We start from the raw sequence: 27195 nt of genomic DNA on the forward strand, positions 1-27195 counted from the left end.
AAAAAAAAAAAAAAATATAGTGGTCAACAACAATAGGTGATCAAGGATCCTTCAAAAGTCTTCATCACATTAAGTTTTATTGTAAATGACAGAAAGGACACTTGTGTTAGACTATAGAACATGTTAATTTTGGAATTTTGCAATTACACCTTTTTGAAATTTATTTTATGAAAAAAAAAAAAAAAAAATACAAGGTTCACCTTCACGCAATATAGAAACAAACATACGTGTAATGTGCTAGAACAATAGAATGAAAAATAACATAAAGTTGAAATACATATTTATCATATTATTAGACTTTAGTACTATTATGTATTGTATTTGCAATCTAGTCAATAGCACTAAAGTTGGTACGTAATTGAGAGAGTTAATAGAGAGAGATTATGTCAATGAGGTTTAGTGCAAGGTTGTTTTTGTTGCATCTATGCTTAGCATTGTTGAGAAGGGTTGCTGGAAGTGAAGGCAAAGAGTATAATCGTTACGACTTTCCTACGGATTTCATATTTGGTGCTAGTACCTCAGCTTATCAGGTTTGTATTTCATTTCTTCTTACTCTTGACTTTTATATATGTAATCACGTTTAGGATAAAACTAATGTTGCACGTAATTTATATGAAACAGAGGAAATATAAAGTTTAGGATAAAACTCAAACTTGGCTTGTATGAATAGAGTCATTAATATATGATAAAAATGCCCCATTGTTATATTTCCAAATTGAAAAATGTCATGTATTATTTGTATGTGAAGGTTGAGGGAGCAGCATTACAAGATGGAAGAAAGACCAGTATATATGATACTTTTGCCCATCGTTCTAGTAAGTTAACTAAATTGAGCTCATTATTTATACGAAGTACAAATTTTTACTTAGACTCTAGTCTAGGATGAAATGCCTGCACCCCCTTCAAACGACGCCGCATCACTATTGTTTTAATTTCTTTCACCTCCAAACTACAGGTAACTTGATCTCCATCTTAATCAAATCTAGTGAATTACATCTCTATTGATCTCACTGCCATTTTCTACTTCTCCGTCGATCATAAAATATTTCTCGGTAGAATTGATCATTGCATTTTCATGCTTTAAATATATTTATGAATTGCAGAGATTTTTGTGACACAAAAATTATTTGATCCAAAATTTCCTAATTTTTTTTGGGATGAAGATTTGGAATTATGCTGGTTTACTATTGTGGTGGTGGCGTTGTCGAGGCAACTACAGTTTTCGAATACTTGTGTGTTCCAATTTTTAATTTACTTTGGGGTTGATGTCAAATATGAAAGTTTTAGAGAAGGAAAAAGAAAAACATGAAGAATGATGCTTAGAGGGTTGCAGAGTATTAAGAAGGACAGAGAAAATTATAAAGATTGAAGCTCAAGAAAATATAGTAGAAACACTGTAGTGTATAATGAATTTGTTCATGAATGAAAGGCAAACATATAAATGAACAGTTCATGAATGAAAGGCAAACATATAAATGAACATATACGGAGTAATATTTTGTAATTGAACATTTAATTATTGTTTGATAGAACATTTACTTATTTTTATAGCTGATAAATTTTTTTATAAAAGTTATATTTTTTGTATTATTAAAGGAATTTGAGGATAATGATAGAGGCTCATGTGAAAAATAAACATATTAAAAATTAGTGGAGTATATATAAAGTATATGAATATTTATACATATGATAATGAACATCAATAATATATAATATATAAATGAACATTGGTTTTTTTTTTTTTTTTTTTTTTTTCATTTCCATGTAAAACTATAGAAAATATATAAAGATCAAAGATAGAAAAAGTATGGACATTTATCAGAAATCTAATGAGCATCTATTAATATGTGAATAATGATCATATACTAATATATAAATGAACATTTATTAAATGAAAAATGAACATTCAACAAAAAGAATTTTTCGTAATTCATCAAGTAAACACTATATATAGGTGTGCAATATGAGTTTCTCCTATAGCTATTGCTTTCATCCATTTCTATAACTCAATAACTTGATGTACATGGATTTATATGACAATGAACATTCATCCATTTCTCGATGAACATATTTCAATACAAGAATGAACATTTATTAAAATATCAGTATGAAATTCAAACAAAAATTTAACAAATATCTTGACCATGCATTTAAACTATTGGATTGAACAATTGCAATATATTATTATTTGTATAAACATCTACTTTATATCTGTTTAAATTATGGGATTGAACATTACATTTGCTTGCTATGTATATCTACATGAGAATGAGCACAAGACTTTGATAAGAACATCAAACTTATTATAGTTTAAATGTAGTAAATTCTACATGAGAATGAGCACAAGACTTTGATAAGAACATCAAACTTATTATAGTTTAAATGTAGTAAATTTGAACATTTGATTCTCTCTCTCTCTCTCTCTCTCTCTCTCTCTCTCTCTCTCTCTCTCTCTCTCTCTCTCTCTCTCTCTCTCTCTCTCTCTCTCTCTCTCTCTCTCTCTCTCTCTCTCTATATATATATATATATATATATATATATATATATATATATATATATATATGATATGCAAAATAACAATATATGATATGATATGCAAAATAACAATATATACAAATAAATAAACTTGAAAGAGTATAGAAACTGACATGATCAACATAATATGTGAATGAGCATCTAGTCATATATAAATGAGCATATATTGAAATGATAACGAACATGGCATAAAAATTAATGAGTATTAAAAAAATATATATGTGGTTAAACATTTAAATCTGTACTAACCGTTTTTAGTCTTTTACTGCTTGCATAAAATATACTTTTGTGCTAGGTGTGACATACAAACAAGCTTAGTATGTAGTATGTGCTACATATATCTAATTACTTACTACTTGCTCCATACTATACATAAAAAAGGTATTTGTAACCATCTATAAACATTATTTACAAAACGTGAATAAATAACTATTAAAATTGAAATAACAAACTTATCTAAATAAAAATGAATATTTATCAATACAAAAATGAACATTTATTAACATGAAAATGAACATACACCATGTATATATCAATATCGCACTAAATATATATTAAATGAAATGATCATGTATCAATATGAAAATGAACATTTATCAATATGAAAATGAACGTTAATAATAAAAAAAATATATTAAAAAAAAAAACCCCTACTTTCATAAATCTTCTTTCCTGATTTAGGAAAGAAAAAGAAATAAAGCAACTATGTTTATGATAACTGTCAATTAGAAAGAGAAAGTGAATTAGAGACTAAAAATTTAAGAGGGACAAAAATTGATGGGAAATTAAAGCAACGGATTTTTGATGATTAAATTTTCCATGGAAATGACTAGTAAAAGAACAAATTACACACTTCTAAGTCACACACACAGTTATTCATCACCGCCATCGTCGCGACGACGACTTTGAAGTATTCTAGCGTTGGAGGTTCGAAAATGCGGAACCATGGAGGTAGTTGGGGAGTGTTCAATTGTTAGATCATGACTTGCTAGAAATATCGTCGCCGAGCAATCTTGATGGTTTTATGTAGCGTGTCATTTTGATGGGTTTAGATACTGGGGTTAGTAGGAGGCTAAACGCATCGTTTAAGAGGGAGTGTAGGTAGAGCTACATACACTAGAGTATAGGGATAAATGATTACATTATTTACTAGGAAGCTTAGTGATAAACAGGTCTGAGTCGCACCCGTCACAACTGTCCACTTTACACGACTAAGGAAGTTCCACCTCAAAACTACTTTCTCCGTTTTCTTTTACTTGCAACACTTCCCTAAAAAGGAAATGTCACAATACTTGCAACACACTATAAAAGGAAAATTACTTTAGGGAAAAACTATACTATTTCCCTTATTTAAAGCACATGACCCACTAAATTACACTCCTAACAACCACTCATCCCATTTTAAAGTGTATTATATCATGTGAACCCCACATTTATTAAATACCGTAAAAAAGTGTGTGTTGCATCTAAAAGAAAACGGAGGAAGTATATGATAATGAGGGGAGTAGCCCCGTAGCCTTATAAAGTAGACACAACTTTCTTGTTTTTTCAATGTGGGATACACTTCATAACACTTTCATACTCATTTAATGTGGAACAACACTTTCACTCACATGTGAATTTCCTCATTTGCTCAACACTCAACCTACATGATTCTTATCAATCTTTAGTCCTTTTTTCAACCAAATTTTATATACTACAAAAATAATATTAAAAGGACAAAAATAGTTAGGTAGATAACATAATTTCCTTATTTATATCAAAAATAATAAATTTCTCTAATAGGTTTACTCATGTCAAAGTATTTAAATTTGACAACATATGAATGGGACAATAAAAAAAGGAAATTTTAATTATACCATACAAAGAGATTTAAAAAGATTGTCATTGAAAGATAATTCTAAAGCAAAAGTAGTTAATGTGTTACTTTCTAGATTTTTTTTAGGGAAAAAGCTAGCAGATAATATTATTCTACATCAAATTTTGCTAAGATAATTAAAAACTCATACAAACTCTACAAAACAACGAGTGTATCCTATCTTGCCATTAGATTTGCTAATGTATTACCTGATTTACGAACATGAGAAGTTATTAAAAATCAAAAGATATAACTAAAGAGCATATTTTAGCATATAAAATAAGCCATAAAAAGAGAGATTGAGGAATAGCTAAAGTGGTAAGAGCTTTCCTCCCGCTTTCATGAGATCATGGAATCGATTCTCATCACCTTTCTACATAGTAACCCTGTAGTTTCTACTTTTTTAAGGTGTGTCCACCCTCTTGAGAAGTTCCATAATGTAACCCCAGGGGTACAATAAGGGCCTATTCTCATCTGTTTATTTTCAGTTCAGTTCAGCTCAGCTTAGCTCACTTCAGTTCAGTTCATCTCCTAAGTTCCTTCTCTTATAAAATATTCAGTTCAGTTCACTTCAGCTGAGTTCAGTCAATAAAAACAGGCCCTAAGTAACTATATGGTACCCCACGTTAGCATTATTTATGACGAACGATTTACTCCGTCACCTAACTTCACCTTTAAATGTACCTTTCTCTCTCCTTAACATTAATCCCTCCCTAATTCTCTACTCTCTATTTCATTCTCTTTCACGTTTGATAAAAAAAAAATGAAAGGGGGATGAAACCAGGGGAAAGTAGGGCTTAAATAAGAGGGAGGAAGGAGGGAATGAAAAATTAGACGAAACCTTGAGAAAGACGTTAACATGTTAGCAACATTCAATACATCACCTTCGACCCAAATGCGCCATAAGCCCATCTTCCTAGCCCAAGCCACAAGTCCAAAGAAAAAATTAAAAAAAAAATAATTCTCATACTACCTCTGATTTTAATTATTTGTAACTTTAGGGGTATTGTTTATGAGATATAAAATATTCTAAATTTACAAATAATAAAAATCAGAGGTATATTTCCATTTTCATAAACTCTTATATGTGGCTAGCCACATGGTGTGGCCACTTCATATATACACATATAAGACAATTAATTAAGTAATATGGGGTTACGATAATGAGCAAATAGAGTTACCTAACGTATGTAGGTTGCTTAAATAATGAAAAAAAGGGTTAGTTTGTTAAATAGGTGGAATTATTTTTTTTTTATTCTTTTAAAACGAAAGAATAGGGGTTACTGGAATGAACAAATGAGGTTACTCTTATGAAAAAAATGAAGTTATTCACACATATAAATAAAGATTACTCTTATAAATTAATGTGGTCATATCGTGTGGCTAGCCACATACAAGACTTACCCATTTATTTTTGGATGGTAACTGGTGAATGGTAAGTTAACAGCTTGTAAGTCGCAATAAGAAAAGAAGTAAGTTGGGCCACGTAAAATGAAGAAATATCCCCCAAAAAAAAAAAGAAGAAATACCCCAAATACATTGTTGCGTGATTTTATTACATATTTCTAAATTGATGTTGATTAGATTCAACATATTATATATAATCATAAATGTTACATAATAGTCCTAAACACTTTGTGCCACAAAACAATTTTTTTAAAAACTAATGAAAGCAAGATAGGACAATAATATAAACAAGTTTTTATCTTACTTTTAAACTATTGCGTTGAATACTCAAAAATTATAACCAACTATAGGCAACTACATTAAGGCTGAGCAAAACTATTTGATAATCAGACAATCCAAAAATCTGATCCACATCCGATTCGAAAATTTCGGATATCGGATATTGAAATTTTGGATTTCGGATACCCGAATATCCGAAAAAAAGTCGGATAAAAAAAAAACCTATATCAGCAAACCCCAAATACTCTCAAAGGCCCAAGTACAATCCCTAGAGGCCCAAATACCCAAACTAAGAAACCCTACATCAAAACCACCACCCCTCTTTCTCTCTCTCTCTCTCCTCAAAAATCACTATCTTCTCATTCATCCTCCTCTATCTCTCTCTCTCTCTCCTCAAAAATCACTATCTTCTCATTCATCCTCCTCTATCTCTCTCTCTCTTTCTCTTCTTAGAACTACACCCCACCACCCCTCTCTATCTCTTCTCTTTCATCCGCGTCTCCTACTTCAATCTCTACAACCCACCGCACCACCCGCTTCCCTTCTCTCCTTCGATTGTCATCAACAACCACAACAACCGCTCCAACAATCGTCATCAACAGCCGTAATCACGGCTGCTTTACTAGTGGCCTACGCAACACCCTCCTCCAATGACAGTCATTAACGACCGCAACAACCACCCCGCAACACCGACGACAACCCTCTTTATTTTGTAATTTGTAAAATTTATTTGTTTTATTTTTTGTACAAAAATTTCTAGTCTATTTAAAGAGTTGTTCTTGTTGTTCAAAGTAGTTGTCCAATAACGATTACTTATTTATTTATTTTCTTTAGAATAGTTGCAAACTTGTAATGTATTACTGTATTTATTTTAGAGAATTGTTGCAAAATTAATTTAATTTACCTCTTTTCATAAAAATTTACAATTAAATTATTATTTATATAATATAATATTATAAAAAAGATTTTTTTTATAAAAAATATTATTAAAGGGGTCGGATTTTGGATATTTGAGCTATCCGATCTGAAATTTTCAGATATTCGGATTTCGGATATCCGAAAGTTTTTGTATTGGATCCAAATATCAAATATAGAAATTTTTGGATACGAATATCTGAACTGAAACTGAGTTTCGGATCGAATATTCGATTCTTCCTCACCCTTAATTATTTGACCAATGAGCCCATAAAATGTTACTTATTTCAACTTCTCATAATTTTTATTGCCTTTCAACATCGTTAATTGTCAGAGCATGACACACGTAATCCAGATGTAGCTTGTGATCAATATCATAAATACAAGGTGATTGATTAATAATTTAATACTTTTGTATTTCAATTAATTTTATAATTGTTTTAATTAAAATTATTACAGTATTTGTTAACATTCATTATTCATCAGGAAGATGTTCAAGATTAATACCAGGTACGATTACCAATTTACTTACTTACCTTACCGCATTAAAAACTCTCCTCGTGAACCAAGAGGAGGGATTTTTGATTTTTCATTTTTATTACCATATTTTACTTAATTAATACATCTTCAATTTTTTTTTACACCCGCTTTGACTTTTACACTATTCACAATCTATCCCTCTTTTAACCATCTTTTGTGAAGTATAAGTAATTAAAAAAAAAAACATATTCATGTGAGATCTTGTTGGAATCATTTCAATAAGTATTACTACAATATATAACTTTTATAATATTGACTTATAAAAAAGTTAGAGTTATTGATGGTTAAAGTTGTGCATCGACAGTCGTAATTAAAAAAACAAGTCAAGTAAAAAAGAATGGAGGAAATATATATTAATACATCACTTTTTTCGTCCAAGAAAAAACTAATAAATACGCCCTCTATACCATAATTTTACGGTTTTTTTTTAATTTTTTTTTACAATATCCACCTGGTATTTTTTAGTAATAACCACCAACATTTTTTTTTGTTTGAAATATATCCTAAACTTTTTTCCAAAAGAGTAAAACTTCCCACTGAGACTTCCCACCACTTCTGGGAAGTTTTATCATTTTCATAAAATATAGGTGGTAAATTTAAAATAATAATAAAAAAGCCATTGATAAAACACCAACAATTATCGACGATTATTGTTTTAAAAAAAATCCTATTATTAATTTTTAATTTTTTTTACTACACTTTACTTTTTTCGTCCAAACATAATAAATTAATAAATATGTCAAAACACCATATCACTTGCAAGTTGCAACATATGATACACCATATTCCTCCATACTACATTCGTAAATTAATTTGATATATTTTTCATTTTTATATGGTACATCATATGAATTAAGCCACTACAATTTTTTAAAATATGATTAAACTTATGTCTTTTAGAAGGCAGAGGAACTATTAACCTTAAGGGTTTAAGATACTACAACAATCTCATCAATGAGCTCCTAAGTCACGGTGTGTAATACTTCTCCATTCATTTTTAGTTGATGTGTTTCTTTTATTATGTTGGTACATATACAAATTCAATGACTAACATATTTAAACATCAATAAAACTTGGTGGAGTTAGTGGGGAATTCACCTTGGGATTTTGAGGCCATAAGTTCGAGCCCCATGTTTAATTTTTGCCGGGATTGAACCACATGTCACACTGGTGCACTCAGATTTACCACAGGCTCTTGAGAATGAGTATGGCGGCTTCCTTAATCATAGGATCATGTATGTTCTTGTCAATTCGATCAATATTCAATTTGGGTTTCCTACTATTATAAATAATTATTGTTTTTATTTATCTCTTAATGTTATTGTCAGAGCAAATGGTTGATAAATGAATTAATTAGCAAAGAACAACTAAGAAATTTGATAATAAAAGAGACAAGAAATTGAAAGCTGGGAAAATCATTCAACCAATTACTTGAAAACTATAAAACCCATCCAAGAACAAGGAGAATGTTTATATTGATTTTAATTAGTGTTTACAAGAGTAATCTCTCACTAATTTCCACTCTAAAGCACAAGAGTTTCAAGAACAAGAAGCCTAGCTCTAATTGTGTTTCACTCAATTTGGTGATAATGAATAGATTAACCCTTAATTGGTATTAATACCCCTATTAAATTTGGACAGAGCATCAGGTAGGCACGAACATGCCAAATATGGCATGGACGTGCTAGCCTAGATAAATCGGATCAAAAGCTACAGGTTGTCTGGAACTACATCTGCACGGATGTGCTAAAGTTGGTACGGACGTTTAGCCCCTATTCGGGTCAGCACAAATATCTCTTAATAAAACATCTATAACTGGTCATCAAAATTAAGCTTATGACTTATCGTTAGAAAGCTCTTGAAATAAGCTTTTACCTCCAACTTGAATCACCTCAAAAATCCAAGAAGTTTGAGTAATATGCCCAGTTGAAGTTAACCCATCCAATGCTTTCTTGCTTAACACAAGTAATTCATCACCTTAGCTTATATGCCAAACCTCGATTAATCTTCGAGTCATACTCCAAAAATTCTCCACCATCACAAGATAATAATTCATGTCAAGTAACCACAACAACCATCCAAAAACAACGGGTGTAATTAACATTTTCAACAAAGATGAAACCGCCTACAAGAGGTGTAACCACCCTTACAAGGGTGTCAAAAATAACATAGCTAATAACAACCAACCAATGCTCAAACTTTGCAACCGGCAAAGTCTTAGTTAACATATCCGCCGAATTCTCCAAAGTATGCACCTTCCCTAATGCTACCTTGCCACTAGCAATAGTATCTCGAATATAGTGATACTTGATCATGTCGATGTGTTTTGTTTTCCTCTGGAAAGAATTTTGATTTCTAGCCAAGTGAAAGGCGCTTTGGCTATCATTTTACATCATAGGAACACATCTCTCCAAACTCAACTCTCCAAGAAAGGCACCAAGCCAATGAACTTCTTTGAACCCCTTCGTCAAAGCCATGTATTCGGCTTCCGTTGTTGACAAGGCGGTCACCTAGCAATGCCGACCTCCAACTAATAGCCGAACCACCGAGGTAAAACAGATACTTTGAAGTGGACTTCTAATCATCAAGGTCACCACCATAATCGGAATCCACATAACAAATCAAGCCATCTCCATTACGCCCATACTCAATACAAGTGTTATAATTACCCCGCAAATACCGAAGGATCCACTTGACGACTTGCCAATGTGCCTTTCCGAGATTTTCCACGTACCTACTCACCAGTCACCACACTTACGGCTTGATCAATGTTCGGTCGAGTACAAACCATTGCATACATAATGCTCCCAACCGCATTGGCATAAGGAATGGATGATATGAACTCCTTGTCCTCCTTGGCATTTGGAGAATTCAAAGATAATAATTTAAAATGATATGCTAAAGGAAAGGAAAGGGGCTTAGCATCCATCATATGAAATCTCTCCACAACCTTTTCAATGTACTTTTACTGGGATAAGTACAAACTCTATCTTTTACGATTTCTTATGATCTTCATGTCGAGAATTTTCTTTGTCGGCCCCAAATGCTTCATTTCAAATTTCCCCTTTAAAATTTCTTACATCTTCTTGACCTCAAGCATGTCTTTTTCCACTACAATCATGTCATCAACATATAGCAAAAGATACAACAAAAAGTCATCATTCACCTTCATGTATCATAGTCACTTCCATCGAAGAAACCATATTGGTGAAACAATTTGTACCATTACCGAGGTGATTGATTCAAACCATACAAGGACTTCTTTAACAAGCATACATGCTCTTCATTACCCTCAACAACAAGACCATCCTGTTGTCGTATGTAGATTTCCTTCTCAAGCTATCCATGCAAGAATGCGGTTTTCACATCTAATTGCTCCAACTCCAAATCATACATGGCAACAAGAGCAAGTAGTGAACGAATAAAAGTGTGACTTACCACCGGTAAGAAAATTTCATTGTAGTTAATTTCCGAAACTTGGCTAAAACCACGTGCTACAACTCTTTCTTTGCACCTTGGATCCTCAATCCCCAAAATTCCTTCTTTATACTTATAGGCCCATTTGCAATCAACAATTTTCTTGCCTTGTGGTTTCTCTAGAAGCTTCCAAGTTTAACTCTTGTGAAGAGATTCCATCTTTTCTTCCATGACCAATTGCCATATTTTGAGTCAACACAATCCATTACTTTGGTTTATGAAGATGGCTCAAGATCGACTACGTCAGAAATGCCGCCATCTCCTTAAAACGGAATTGAACCGGAGGCTATATAGGCCTCTTAACCCTTCCATTTACAAGACTTGGTTTTTGCACTTAGTGGAAAAATGTTCCTTTCTAAGGGTCGTGGCCATCCTAGGGGAGGAAGTGGAAGGAACATTTCCACCTTTTTGTGGTGTCTCTACACCACCATGATCATCAGGAACTTCATCAACCTTCTCATGAGTTTCAACACCGTCAACATTCTCCACTTCCTTCTCGGCAAGCTCAAAAGAAGACGTATCACCCTTTTGAATAAATACAAACTCATTAAAGGTAAAATCTCGACTAGTGAAGATTCTTGATGTGTTAGGGTCCCAAAGTCTATAGCCCTTGAGCCCATTCATGTATCCTAAGAAGATACACTTGTTTGATCTAGGCTCCAACTTCCCTTCATTCACATAGGCATAAGCCAGGCAGTAAAAGACTCTCAATTCGGAATAATCTCCCGGCAAACCCGACCACATCTCATCTGCCGTCTTCAACCCAAAAGCGGTGTGAGGTGAACAATTAGCCAAATGAGCCGCCATTTTCACCGCTTTGACCCAAAATCCCTTGCTTAGCCCCGCTTGGAACAACATCCACCGATCCTTTTCAAGTAAAGTCCTATTCGTGTTTTCCTCCACGCACTCCATATTGTTGTGGTCTACCGGTACAAGTGCGATGACGAGCAATACCAAGTTTATACAATACTTGGTGAATTCTTTGCCCACAAACTCAAACCCATAATCGTTCTTAACCTTTTTATTTGACTTTTGATTTGCTTATCAATTAAGGTTTTTCAATCTTGGAACTCCTCAAAGACTTGATCTTTGCTTTTCAAGAAAAAACCCACACCTTCCGTGAATAATCAACAATAAAGGTGAGAAAATAGCGCCTATAGCGGTGACCACCCAAGGATAGCGTTCTATAAGGACCCCAAAAATCCAAGTAAATATAATCAAGTGTACCCTTGGTTCTGTGTGTGGCCGCCTTAAAGTTAACCCTTCTTTGTTTCCCCAACATAAAATTCCATACATACTATAGCTTAATTATCTAATAGACCCCTCTTGGTCAATTTCGAAAAACCTCTTTCACTCATGTGCCCAAGCCTCATATGCCACAACTTCGTATTATCAGACTTAGACATTGACGAAGACACTGCCAATGCTGAACCTTCAACCATTAACCCAATGAACTCATAGAGTGAGCCAATCTTCTTTCCTTTCATCACAACTTGAGCCCCCAAAGTAACCTTAGGTTCACCTTTTTTAAGAGTGCACCGACAACCATTGCTATTCAAAGTGCTCAATGAGATCAAGTTCTTAGTCATATCTAGACATGATGCACATTTTATAGGTAGAGGACCATTCCATCAAACATCTTGATCCTAATCGCCCTAATCCTCGCAGCCTTGCAAGCCACACTATTGCCCATTAGTACCACTCCACCTTAAAAACTATCATTACTAGAGAACCAATGTCAGTTGGGAATGATACGATAAGAACACCTCGAATCAAGTATCCATTTGTCATTGGACCTTGAATTCGATTCAATCGAAAGAAGAATTGAATCATCACTATCATTATGAGCCACTGCCGCCGAATCGTCATAGTAAGATTTACTAGCAACATTCTTACCTTATCCTTTTTCCCCTTCTCCAAGCAAAACTTCCGAATGTGGCCTTTCTCATGGCAAGCATGACAAACAACATTTTTTAAACATAGATTTTGATCTAGACTTAGAAATACCATATTTAGCACTGAAATTGTTCCTCTCCTTTGGTTTACCTTTCACAATAAAACCTTCACCACCATGAACAAGGTCATCATTTCTTGTTAATTGGTTTTCAATTAACTCTTTATGCAACAACGCACTCCTAATACGCTCAAGTGATAATTCGTCTCTACCATACAAAACCGTCTTTCTAAAGTCCTTATAATCGGGAGGCAATGAGCACAACAAACTTATAGCTAAATGCCTAAATCCTCATTATCTAAAGTAACATCTATATTATGCAAGTTAACAACTATAGAATAAAACTCATCAAGATGAGATTTCAAGGATTTACCTTCTTCAAGTTTGAGGTCATGTACTTTTCTCTTAAACAAAAGTTGATTGGTCACCGATTTTGTCATGTAGAGCGACTCAAGCTTCAACCATAACCTCGCCGCTGTTGTTTCCTTTACTACCTCCCTCAACACCTCATTAGAAACACAATTGAATTAAATTTACTGCACAAAAACTGGTTTTTGGCAACGGTAAAAGTTAATGCTAAATAAAGATTGTTGTTACAAGGTCGTTGCGAGTGTTGGCGTCACAAAAAATCAGAACGACAACTTTTTGTCGTTGCCAAAGAAAGTTTTTCACTTTGACAGAGGTCCTTGCTATAACTTTGTCGTGGCCATAAATTGCAATATTACCTATATGAGATATATTTTGTACAACGTCCATTGTCGTTGTCAAAGCTTTGTTTTGCAACGATATTTGTTGTTGCAAAACAAAATACGTTTTAGCCACGATAAAATTCATTGCAAAAGATGATTTATATTTTAACAACTATTGTAACAATACAATTTCGTTCCAAAAGAAAGTATCTATGTTGTTCAATAATGGGATTGGCGTTAATTACAATATTTAACAGCATCAGCATGAGCCACAACAACAACATTTACAATAATAACAACAATAAATCGGAATGAAAACCAAAGGGGTATCTTCCTAGAACGCATATTTCTGGCTCGGTATTAGAAGAATTTGGCGCCAGCATACAGAGATTAGCGCCAACTTTTGGCTTTAGCGCCTAGCGACAGAGCTGTCGTCCGGCGCTAAAGTCAAAGTGCTGGCGCTAAATTCTGTTCGCTGACGCTAATTCCTACATGCCTCAGCAGTTTTCTGTGTTCGATAAAATTTTCCAGTTTCGCGCAGTGTTATTTCGGTCCTAGTTGTGAAAGATATTCCTCAAATTTCCTACGTGTAAAAATCCTATGTTTTAACTCATTACGGATGGTCTTTCCAATGAGAACTTTTTTATGCATATGACAATAATGTTAATCAAAATTACGCACATGAAATACTTAGAACGTTTCGAGTCTCATCCACTCATTCTAAATCATTGCCGAAATAAATTTCAGGAATTAAAATAGATTTCCTCCCCAGTGGAGTCGCCAAAAAACTGTAGGGAATATTTCAAGCATTAATCCCTAGCTTGAACCCCACTGTGAGCATACACTAAAGTACGGTGGCGTCCAAAGGGAAGGAAGCTAGAGCAAAAGAGTCGCCAACAAGTTTTAGGAACTTGTAAACCGTTCACGAGGTGAAGGTTACACCCCTTAACGATCCAGGAGATCGTCAACTCCAATAGGTCTGGAACCATGACTGGTAGTTTGGGGATGAAGGTACAAATCCAACCTAAAAGAGATTGAACCTGCCCTAATAATAGGCCTCTACTTTATTCTGATCGTATTCATGTGCGCTTTCTGACTAACATGCAATCAATAGGTTTACCCTAAACCTGTTTATCTATGTTGGTTGAATATTAATGCACAAATAAATCTATTATTGGCGATCACTTGAATTATAATCAAATTAACCCTAAACAAGATTATTAATTATCTTATTAAGCGTGATTACAAGTACAAATTCCTTTTAAACATGCATAAAAGGTGTGATCAAGCAATAACAATAAAAATCAAGCAACATAATAAATAATCATCATAAAAATAATAATAAAAATTATAATTATAACAATTATAAATAATCATGATCATGTTAAAGCATAATAATAGCAAGATCCTAGGCATGATACTAACAAGATTAATAACAAACCCTAGCATGAAACTAAACATAAAAAATCAAATCTTCAACCCTAACTTGATACTAACAATCATAAATATTAGGAAGAAAATAAGAGGCATCATACTTTTAATCATACTTGATATTAAAGTTACCCTAGACATGATACTAGGAATTTATTGTTGTCACCCTAAACATCAAATTAAGGAAAACATTCTAACATGATACTAGGAATCATAATAACAACCTAAGCATGATTTCTATATAATAACATCATTAAAAACCATTAAAATACTTACTTGGATGCCTCGTACCTCTTTCTAATAACAAAATACACGCGTTAGTAACTTCAAGGAAAATAATAATCAAAACAATTAAATTAAATAATTGAAATAGAGATTTGGGACCAAACCCTCGGAAATTAAAACCTTTCACGTCTAGGGCGAAGACAACTTCGAATATGGCTAAGTGTATCTAAGTCTTGCGAATGCGGAATTTTGTATTTTGAGAAAAGACTAGTTTAGAAAAGAGAGAGAAAGAGTAATCAAGAGATTCTTGATGAAAGTTGGTGAATCAAAACGGAGTTTTTAGGAGGCTATTTATAGAGAAAATAAGCCAAAAATATAAAAAATCAAAACAGAGTTCAGACGCGTAAAACGAGGTTTGGCGCCAGACGCTAACGCTAGCGCCAGGCGCCAAGCTTAGCGTCAGGCGCTAATGCTGGTGTTTGGCGCTGACTAAAATATTGACGCGTTTTCTAAAATCAGATAGAAATTGCCGTACAGGAGGATAAAATCGTATTTTCCTCAAAAACATTCTTTTATTCTGATTAAAACTCTAAAAAGTCAACAAAAGTCAATTTATCAATGCTAATTGAATTAGGAATGAAAAGGACATTCTAGAAGAATCTAGAAGACTAAAACCATTCCTAATTGCATTAGGAATGATAAATCCATATTAGGCCCTCCGCTAGATCATTGGGCCGCATATGAGGCTCAAACCGGGCCCAGTTCAGTAATTTGGCCATAACTTCCTCAATATTCATCAGAATTGGGCTTATAATATATCGTTGGAAAGCTTTTTTCAAGCCCTATCCAACTACACTACTATTAAACCCATATCATAGACCAAACAAACTGTATTGGCTGTTTTCTTAAAATAGGTTTTCAAAAACAGAGAGAAGAGAAAAGAAATTAAAACTATCTGCAACACTAAACTTTCCACACTTTTATTTCATTCGATTATGATTCGACGTGAAAGGTACTCATCACTGGGTTTGGTTTTGGGGAGACACAAACGGGTGTCTACAACTATTGACTTTACTAGTTGTGCATGAACAATTTATTATCATAACCCTTTTTATAAAATTAACACTTGTATTTATGAAATAATCTTTAATGATCCATAATAATAATAATAATAATAATAATAATAATAATAATAATAATAATAATAATAATAATAATAATAATAATAATAATAATAATAATAATAATAATAATAATAATAATAATAATAATAATAATAAGGTAGTAGTAATACTTTCGTAAGTAGTTGTATATGTGAGTAGTAGTAGTCTAGAAGGTATAGTAGTATGTAAATAGGAGTAGTAGTCATAATAATAATAATAATAATAATAATAATAATAATAATAATAATAATAATAATAATAATAATAATAATAATAATAATAATATATAGGTGTAGTAGTAGTAGTAGTAGTAGTAGTAGTAGTAGTAGTAGTAGTAGTAGTAGTTGAGAAGAGTAGTAGTAGTAGTATTAGTAGTACTTATTAGTAGTACTAAAATGAGAAATATATGGCTTACTTACGGTGAGCAACGCAAGGAAGGAGATGGCAACAAGGTCGTGGTCGAATGGCGGCGGTATGGTGGCAGCGAGGAGGTGCTCGTGAGGAGCTCAACACCACAAATGAAAGCTAAAAGGAGGTGAGTGTGGAGGACGAAGGAGAAAGGAGAAGGAAAGTAAGAAGAGAAGTAGGAGATGTGATGAAAATAGCTCATGTTCCATGGCTATTTATAGGGAAGTTTGGTACTACTTCAAGGTCATCAACCATGGTATTCAATGAAGAAGGCAAGTAGGCAAGTGGATGGGTTTTCCCCCCTTTATTTGCCGACATGCTCAAATTTATTTATTTATTTAGTTTTTTAAATATGTATATATATATATATATATATATATATATATATATATATATATATATATATATATATATATATATAGAAGTAGAATGCTAGGCAAATTGATGTATTGTTTTTGTGTAGTACTAGTGTACTACATATATGAATTGAATGAACTTGTATATAAAAAGCGAATTTGGTACTTTGTTGTCTAAATCGGGTACAAAGTATATATGACAAACTTTGACTTAACTCATATAATTAAAATCTTTATAAAATATAATTATAAAATTATCATATAAATATTTTGTATGATAAAATATTTTGAAAAATCCATATTTAATAGTTATTAAATGACTTAAAAATACGGGGTATTACAAGTACAAATATCATTGAGGGCTCCGGAAGAGCCACTATAAAATTGCCTTGGGGAACTGAAATTAAAATAATTGATGCTTTATACTCCCCATTGTCTCAAAGAAATTTATTAAGTTTTAAAGATATTCGCAACAATGGTTATCATATTGAGACAATCAATGATGAAAATAACGAATTCCTTCAAATCAGAAATATAACTCAAGGCACAAAATATGTTTTGGAGAAATTCCTTATATTCTCCAGTGGTTTGTACTACATAAAAATCAATACTGCTATAGTAAACCAGAAGTTTACTGATAATTTTGTTGTTTGGCATGACCGGTTAGGCCATCCTGGTTCAATAATGATGCGAAAAATAATAACGAATTCATGTGGACATTCTTTAAAGAGCCAGCAGATTCTTCATAATAACTTTTCATGTGCTGCTTGCTCAGAACGCAAGTTAATAATTCGTCCATCACCAGCTAAAATTAATTTTGAATCAATTAGTTTTCTGGAACGTATACAAGGAGATATTTGTTGGCCCATACATCCCCCATGTGGACCATTTAGATATATTATGGTTTTAATTGATGCATCAACTAGATGGTCACATGTGTCTTTGTTATCAACTCGTAACCTGGCGTTTGCGAGATTACTTGCCTAATTGATTAAGTTACGGGCACATTTTCCAGATACTCCCATTAAGACTATTCGGCTTGATAATGCTGGTGAATTTACATCTCAAACTTTCAATGATTATTGCATGTCCATTGGGATAAATGTTAAACATCCTGTAGCTTATGTTCATACACAAAACGGTCTAGCAGAGTCATTAATTAAACGTATTTAGTTAATTTCTAGACCATTTCTTATGAAATCCAATCTCCCAATTTCTGCTTGGGGACATGCTATATTACATACGGTAGCACTAATTCGCTAATGAAGAACTAAATATTTCCCATCTAAGAATTTTTGGATGTGCGGTTTATGTTCCAATATCTCCACCACAACGCTCTAAGATGGATCCTCAAAGGAGGTTGGGAATATATGTTGGGTTTGAATCCCCGTCAATAATTGAATACCTTGAGCCTACAACAGGGGATTTATTTACGGCTCGTTTTGCAAATTGTCATTTTAACGAGTCATTTTTCCCAACATTAGGGGGAAAAAAAAGAGAGATGGAAAAGGAAATTAAATGGAATGAATTATCATTATCATATCTTGATCCTCGAACTAAACAATGTGAACTAGAAGTTCAAAAGATAATTCATTTACAAAGTTTAGCGAATTAATTGCTTGACTCGTTTGCTGACCCAAAAAGAGTGACCAAGTCACATATTCCAGCTGTAAATGCTCCATTTAAAATAGATGTCCCGAAAGGAAAAAAAAATTCTAATGAGTCTAAACCACGTCAGAAACGTGGAAGACCAATAGGTTCCAAAGATAAGAATCATCGGAAAAGAAAAGGAGCATTGATTGATGATGGTCAAATTGAAGAAACAATTTCCGAAGGATCTCCAAAAGAGAATTTAGACATGATACAGGAAGAAATTCAGGTACCTGATAATGAAGAAATTTCAACAAATTATATCATGTCTGGAATTACATGGAACCGAAATCAAATCGGCGTCGATGATGTTTTTGCATGTAATGTAGCATTAGATGTTATGGATAATAATGAGGATCATGAACCAAAATCCATTGAAGAATGTTGACAAAGAAATGATTGGCCAAAATGGAAAGAAGCAATTGAAGCAGAATTAAAATCTCTTGGAAAAAGAGAAGTATTCGGACCTGTAGTCCGTACACCTGAAGGTGTAAAGCCAGTGGGATATAAATGGGTCTTTGTGCGAAAGAGAAATGAAAAGAGTGAAGTTGTAAGATATAAGGCACGCTTAGTTGCACAAGGATTCTCACAAAGACAAGGATACTCTCATGTGGTGGATGCAACTACTTTTAGATTTTTATTAGTCTGGCAATAAGAGAAGGACTTGACTTACATTTGATGGATGTAGTCATAGCTTATTTATATGGCCCACTGGATAATGACATATACTTGAAGCTCCCAGAAGGATTCAAACTGCCAGAAGCAGCAAAATCTAGTTCTCGAGAACATTTATGTATTAAATTGAACAAATCTCTTTATGAATTGAAACAATCTGGGCGTATGTGGTATAACCGTCTAATTGAGTATTTGTTGAAAGAAGGTTATAAGAATGATCCTATCAGCCCATGTATTTTTATAAAGAAATTTGGATCAAGATTTTTTATAATTGCGGTGTATGTTGATGATTTGAATATCATTGGAATCCCTTAAGAGATTTAGGTGACTGTCAATTATTTAAAGAAAGAGTTTGAAATGAAAGATCTAGGAAAGACAAAATTCTGCTTGGGGTTACAAATCGAGCACCTAGAGAATGAAATCCTTGTGCATCAATCAACATACATAGAAAAGATTCTTAAAAGATTTTTTATGGATACAACACATCCATTGAGCAGCCCTATGGTTGTAAGATCACTTGAAGTAGAGAAAGATCCATTCCGACCTCGGGAAAATGATGAAGAAATTCTTGGTCCTGAAGTACCATATCTTAGTGCAATTGGAGCACTAATGTACCTTGCAAGTCATACACGACCCGACATATTATTTTCAGTTAATTTATTAGCAAGGTTTAGTTCATGTCCAACCCGAAGACATTGGAATGGGTTTAAACATTTACTTCGTTACCTTCAAGGTACGAAGGATATGGGTTTATTTTTCTCAAAGTTGTCCAAAGAAAATATGATTGGTTTTGCAGATGCAGGTTATTTATCTGATCCTCATAATGGTCGGTCACAAACTGGATATGTGTTCACATATGGTGGTACTTCCATTTCTTGGCGTTCCATGAAACAAACCATTGCACCTACTTCTTTTAATCATTATGAGATTTTAGCAATTCACGAGGCTAGTCGTGAATGTGTATGGTTAAGGTCGGTAGTTCAACATATAAAAGAAGTTTGTTGTTTATTATATGAGGATAAGACATCTTCTATTGCTCAACTTAAGGAAGGATACATCAAAGGCGACAGAACAAAGCACATCTAACCCAAATTTTTCTTCACTCATGATCTTCAGAAGAATGGAGATATAAATGTATTGCAGATTCGTTCAAGTGAGAATTTAGCAGACTTATTCATTAAGGCTCTTCCGACAGCAACATTTAAAAAGTTAGTTTATCATATTGGATTGCGTCATCTCAAAGATCTTTAGTGATATAATAATGAGGGAGAGTAATTGCACGCTGCACTCTTTTTCCCTTATCCATGGTTTTTTCACACAGGGTTTTTCATGGAAAGGTTTTTAATAAGGTAGCATATATGTGCATTAAATCTATTTTAGATAATGTCCATCCAAAGGGGAGTGTTATAAAATATGTTAATTATGGATGGCCATTATAGCTTGTAAATATCTCTTTTATGACTACCTTAAGTATGGTAGTAATAACATCCTGGTAACCCTCCATATGTCATTAGGTCTCATTAACCCTCTCTTGAATGGACTCTTCATTGTCCATATAAGTTATAATGTTCTATCATGTATATATATATATAGGTGAGGAACTTTAAAGGGAGGAATGTTAGGTATTTAGAAATGCATAACAAAGGGTATTCATGTAATTATGCATATGTACAAACGAATAAATATTCTGATATCATTGGATGATCAAATGGTACCATTGAATATACAGTGATACTATATGTGCACATAATGGTATTATATATGCATTCAGTTGTACTAAATTTATGCGTAAATAGTACCACTGGGGATTCAATGGTACTATATAAACTTTCAGTGGAACAATCAGCATGTGGTCCCCCATCACGTGATACAATCCGATCAAAAAATAGGTGTGGTCCACCTACATGCCTCTCTCTTCCTATCTCTCTCCTCTTTTCTCTCTCTACCATGTGTTTTTATAATAATTTAATCAATGTTATGCATTAGTAAATGCATAACTTTCCTCCATTTCTAGTTCCTCATATAGGTGACTCATGAAATGGATGAATATCAACAACACAATTACCTCTTTACATCTCTCTCTTATTCTCCCTTTCCCCTTATTTTATACTCCCTCCGTTTTTAAATACTTGCTCCATTTCTCCATGCGCGGAGTTTTAGGAGAAATTAGATAAAATTATAAAATATGGAGGTAGTGGGGTTGGTGGAAGAATAAAGAATTGTAAAAGGCAAAAGTAGTGAAGAAATTGGAGGAGAGAGAAGATGAAATTAATAAAATATGATATTTGTTGGGTCCACTAGGTGAGAGAAATGAGTTAAATATTGTAAAAGCTTTCCAATTAAGGAAATGTAGTAAGTATTTAAAAACGGCCGAAAAAGAAAAGTGAAGCAAGTAATTAAAAACGGAGGGAGTAATATAGAAGGAGTAGTATCCAAGAGAGAGTGTTTAAAAAACCGAGACAGTATCCAATTAAATTAATAAAATTGTTGCATTCCCAAGAATACTTATGATAGATAGCCATGATAGGAGCGAGAAAGCGGAGGATACTATGTGAGTGAGCAAGAAAGGAAAAAAAAATGTTAAACTCCTTTCATCTTCCTCTTTACTTTATCTTATTTTTAATTTGGGCGACAAAATTAATTATTGTTGGTACTAAATTGTATAACCGTTACGATTTCCCAACTGATTTTATCTTTGGTTCTGGTACCTCTTCTTATCAGGTTACTTTATTTTTTCATTTTGTTATGAGCAAATTAAATTTATTTTTAGTGAATTAATTAGCTTTAATTTTGTGGGTTATTTTAAATTTTAAATTTTGAATAATTAATTTGATATATTGATACTATAAAGGTTGAGGGAGCAGCATTTGAAGATGGAAGGAAAGCTAGCGTCTTTGATACCTTTGCTCATTCTTGTATTTTTCTTTAACCTTTATTTACTTATTATCTTAGCAATTAACTTTACAATTACTTCATATACATGCATGTTTGTGGCTTGTCATTAATTATTATAGAGTGAGCACAAATTTACCAACAACTTAGCCCTGTTCTGTTGCGCTAAGCCCTCTTTGTTCTGCTAAGTATTATAATCTGTTGACACTTGTTCTGCATGAGAAGCTCAAAAGAACAAGACGCTATACAAAAAGATCTTGCTACAGAGAGTTCGGGGCGTTAAAAAACCAATTATCGAAGTAATAATACCTAAAATATTAATTTTAAGTTTAAATGTATGTCAAAATCACATGTCAATTTATAGAATTAATATTTATTTTACTTTAATATTTCCAATGTTACCAAACTCTTAAGGGACTGTTGTTAGCTTTTGCCAAATAAAAAATGCAAATCAAGTGTCAATTTTGTAAACGAAACTAGTGAGCATGACATTTTTGTACTCCCTCCGTCCCTAAATTACATTCCTCTTTCTCTCTATTATGTGAGGAATAAATGCTAGAAAAAGGAATGTAATTTAGGGATGGAGGGAGTAGTAAAAACAACAAGTGTATATGTTGGCCAAAATTAATTTTGGTAGTAAAACTACAAATTGAATTAAGATTTGGCGAGAGTCATGGCCTAAAATGAGAACAAAAAATCAACCTATTAAGGGCATGTTCATATTTACCGAGCTAAATATTTTATGAGAGAAGAAAATTAAGAGCTAAACTGAACTGAATTTTATGAGAGAAGGAAATTAAGGGCTGAGCTGAACTGAATTGAAATTAAGCTGAAGTGAATATGCCCTAATTAAATCACCCTTGAATCACCAAAATTGGAAGATAAATATGCTTATGGTGTCATTAATAACATTTTCGTAATATTGCATCTTTACAAGCTAGTTCCAGTTCCATTACTTTTTACTCAATTTCATTGTTTTTGATTTTACGTTCATAGGGTTTTCCTTTGCTTTTACACCATAAAATTCACAAAAACTAATCTAGAGTAATTTTTAATCAAAAATATTGAAATTTGTTGTCAAGGCAGTTAATTGTTGACTAGTGAGTTTCTTCATTACATGCTAAAACTATAGTGTAAATGATTAAAAGAGTTTATAATTTGGTATTTAATTACTCTAGAAAGAATCTAAGATAGATAGCTCTCATAAGTAAATTTAAGCCTATAAAAACACAAGAATAAGAAATTTAATTATAAACGTACGCTTAGGGCCTGTTCTCATACGTTGAAATTCAGTTCAACTCAGCTCCTAATTTCCTTCTCTTATAAAATATTCATTTCAGCTCGGCTCAGTTCAGCTGAGTTCAGTCAATGAGAATATGCCCTTATTTGAATTGAAAATTATTTTTTCCAACATCGCAAGCAATAATTTATCACTTAACTAGAATAAGAAAATTTCAGGGAAACATTTGCAAGGCACTGGAGATGTTACATCTGATGCATATCACAATTACAAGGTGTCAAAAGTTCTACTCCATATTACATGTCTTCTGTGTTATTAGTCACTACGGAGTATAATATCATTGTCACACTAATTTTAAGTGTCTGCATTATAATTGACAAACTTTTTGTGTTGGATGATTGATCTTTCTATTCAGAAAGATGTCGAACTCATGGCAGAAACAGGATTAGAGGCATATAGATTCTCTATCTCATGGTCAAGGCTAATACCGGGTAAAAAAGTCAAATCCTTAAGGTGTTAATGATGAATTAAATCAATCTGCTAATTTGAAGTTGATTTCTTGATATTATCATATTACTTTCAGATGGCAGAGGACGTGTTAATCCCAAGGGTTTGGAATACTACAACAATCTAATCAATGAGCTCATCAATCACGGTAAAATCTTATATATTTAAGTTCATATTAATATAGAGCATTACATTGGCTGTTGTATGTATCTTTAACTTGAATTGGATAGCATAGTTATGGTTTCGATTCATTCTGCAGGGATCCAACCGCATGTTACATTAATGCACTTAGATACACCACAGGCGTTGGAGGATGAATATGGAGGATTTATCAATGCGAGGATTATGTATGTGTTTCTTTAATTACCTCGGTTACAAACTGTTTTCTTTTAGTAAACATGTGTTCACTTCATGTTTAAAGATGCTACACCTTTTCCTCCATGTAGCCAATCAATGCTACCTGGATGATCGACGTTTATTACTATAGGAAGGGTAGTGGTTGGCATGAGTTTCTGATATTGAAATGTTGAAACAGAGAAGATTTCACTGCATATGCTGATGTTTGCTTTAGAGAATTCGGGGACAGAGTTCTTTATTGGACAACTATCAATGAGGCCAATATATTTGTTTTAGGGGGTTATGATATTGGTAATTCACCTCCTGGTAGATGTTCTAACCCTTTCGGAGTTAATTGCACGAAAGGAGACTCAACAACTGAGCCATATCTTGCTGCTCATAACATGTTGCTTGCTCATGCATCAGCTGCTTCACTTTACAAGGAGAAGTATCAGGTTTGACTAAAAGAAACATTTATTTTATAATCTAGACACACATGGTTTTTTCTTGATCATTTTCGCTTCCTTTATGCTATATTATTAGGCACATTTTCATTGTGCTTTGATTTGTAAGTCAAAACAATCACACTGTTTATTTATGCAGGCTAAACAACTCGGCCAAATAGGGTTCAGTCTCTATACCTACCATCATATTCCTTCAACAGATTCGACTGAAGATGTGATTGCAACACAGAGAGCTCGTGAATTTTCTATTGGCTGGTAATTTCATATTTAGCTGATGTTAAATGCCATGGAGCTTAATACTTTGTGTTTAGACTCAAATTAAACGGGGCGTGTTAAGTGATGTATGTTTCATTGCCAGGTTCATGCATCCCTTAATGTATGGAGATTACCCGAGAATAATGAAGGAAAATGCTGGCTTCCGGATTCCTGTTTTCACCAAAAAACAATCGGATTTGGTGAAAGGATCATTCGACTTTATTGCAGTAAATTACTACACTGCTATGTTGATCTCACACACAAACCTTACCCCGGAGCCAAGGGATTATCTAGCTGACACGGCAATAAAAAGTGTCTGTATGTCTTATAAGACCGACTAATTTCATTTCATCAGTTATACATAGTGATCTTACTGAATAAAATGTCACAACAGAGATTGTTGGACTGATGAATAGGCTGAAATTCCTATATTACATATCGAATTATATGTATAAGCTGATCTTAATTTCATCTTTTGCAGATTATAATTATACAAGTGATTCACCAACTGAAGTGGTAGGGAACTATATTTACCCAGTTGTGTTATGATTTCGCTATTTTCATTGATCGTATAATACATTTTACCTTTTTCTCCCAGACTACGTTCCCAAATATACCATGGGCTCTGCAAGGACTTTTGGAATATTTCAAAGATGTTTACAATAATCCTAAGATTTATATATATGAAAATGGTTCGATATTTGTTCTCTTTCTACAAAAATTAAAGACATTCATACAAATTACTTGATCATATGTTCATAACTATATTTATTAACTGAGTTTTGTTATGAAACTTCCTGCAGGTCAAGTGACAGAGCATCGTACCACAGTATATGATTTATCGAGAGTAGAGTATTTGCAAGCTCATATTGGAGGTGTGCTCGGCGCTGTGAGGTAAGATTTATATACTAGGCATCAATTTTCTGAATCAAAATGTGAAAATGAAGGCGAAGGAAGTAGAGTATGAATGCAGATGACAGTTCTGCTAAACCTCAGTAATCAAATGATTACTGATTTACTACATATACCTATTAAAATAGGCGAGCTTCCACACTAAAACCAATTAACAGTAGTAGGAGTAACTCCTCTACCTTATCAAGTGGAACCACCTCTCCTCTTTCTCCAATGTGGGACACTCACAAGTAGACTACAATGGGTTTCAACAATTATATCGATCAATGCATCAGTCTATCGAAATCCACATACAACTTTCTGAATTCTTGGTGTTCCTCAATTTGTTTGCAGAAATGGATCGAATACAAAAGGGTACTTTGTTTGGTCATTTGTGGATCTATTCGAGGTGTTATACGGCTACAAATACAGCTTTGGTCTGTACTATGTTGATTTTCATGATCCAAAACGGACCAGGTATGCTAAGCTGTCTCAGAGATGGTACTCAGCATTCTTAAACGGGAAAAATGTAACTGTAAATGATGAAGGCAACCAACCACGAAAAAGGTCGACCATCCTTAGGACTACTCCGGATTTGGATGATGGGTTTTGGAGTTAAGGTCTCTATACTTTGGACTACTTAAGTTTCCTTTGTATTTTTAATTTCAATCACCCTAAGTAGAGAACTAGCTCGTGGTGAACTATGAGAGGGCGAATTGGTAATTCCGTTTAATTGAGCAACCTCCATTCCATTCTCTCCTCTCTAGCTCACTAGAGAACTAACTCGATCGATTACATTTAGCCTTATTCCACACTAGTTTTATCCCCGTGCAAATGCACGGATTTATAATAATAAGACTTGAAAATAAAAATAAATAAATAAATGAATAAAATTCAATTAAAATGGAGTTAGTTTAAATGAAATGGCTTATATGTAACATTTTTTATTTTTGAATTTGAATTCATATCATGTCTATCCTTAAAATTCTCTTGTTAGATACATTATTTAAAATATTTTATAAATTATTGTAAGTTTTTTTTCATTAAA

The 27195-nt window shown here is 33.1% G+C and overlaps 1 protein-coding gene across 10 annotated transcripts; it reads left to right on the forward strand.

Annotated features, from left to right (window-relative positions):
• Positions 1 to 238: 238 nt before the first annotated feature.
• On the forward strand, positions 239 to 27195 carry LOC145624084 (beta-glucosidase 11-like). 10 transcript variants are annotated; one of them, XM_081677042.1, is made up of 17 exons: positions 240 to 530; positions 749 to 815; positions 7329 to 7381; positions 7481 to 7504; positions 8435 to 8769; positions 22414 to 22477; positions 23913 to 23968; positions 24110 to 24185; positions 24278 to 24349; positions 24461 to 24548; positions 24737 to 24992; positions 25141 to 25256; positions 25360 to 25574; positions 25738 to 25772; positions 25855 to 25948; positions 26060 to 26150; positions 26502 to 27195. In XM_081677042.1, exons 8-17 carry the CDS (start codon positions 24125 to 24127, stop codon positions 26764 to 26766), a joined length of 1293 nt encoding a protein of 430 aa, XP_081533168.1. In that variant the 5' UTR covers positions 240 to 530; positions 749 to 815; positions 7329 to 7381; positions 7481 to 7504; positions 8435 to 8769; positions 22414 to 22477; positions 23913 to 23968; positions 24110 to 24124; the 3' UTR covers positions 26767 to 27195. The 10 variants fall into 10 exon arrangements, with proteins under 10 accessions (XP_081533162.1, XP_081533161.1, XP_081533168.1 ...); XM_081677036.1 differs by lacking the exon at positions 23913 to 23968 and having other exon boundaries at positions 239 to 530; XM_081677043.1 differs by lacking the exon at positions 8435 to 8769.

The sequence above is a fragment of the Chenopodium album genome, chromosome 3, assembly GCF_948465745.1.
Source record: "Chenopodium album chromosome 3, dcCheAlbu1.1, whole genome shotgun sequence".
Classification (NCBI taxonomy): Eukaryota; Viridiplantae; Streptophyta; class Magnoliopsida; order Caryophyllales; family Amaranthaceae; genus Chenopodium; species Chenopodium album.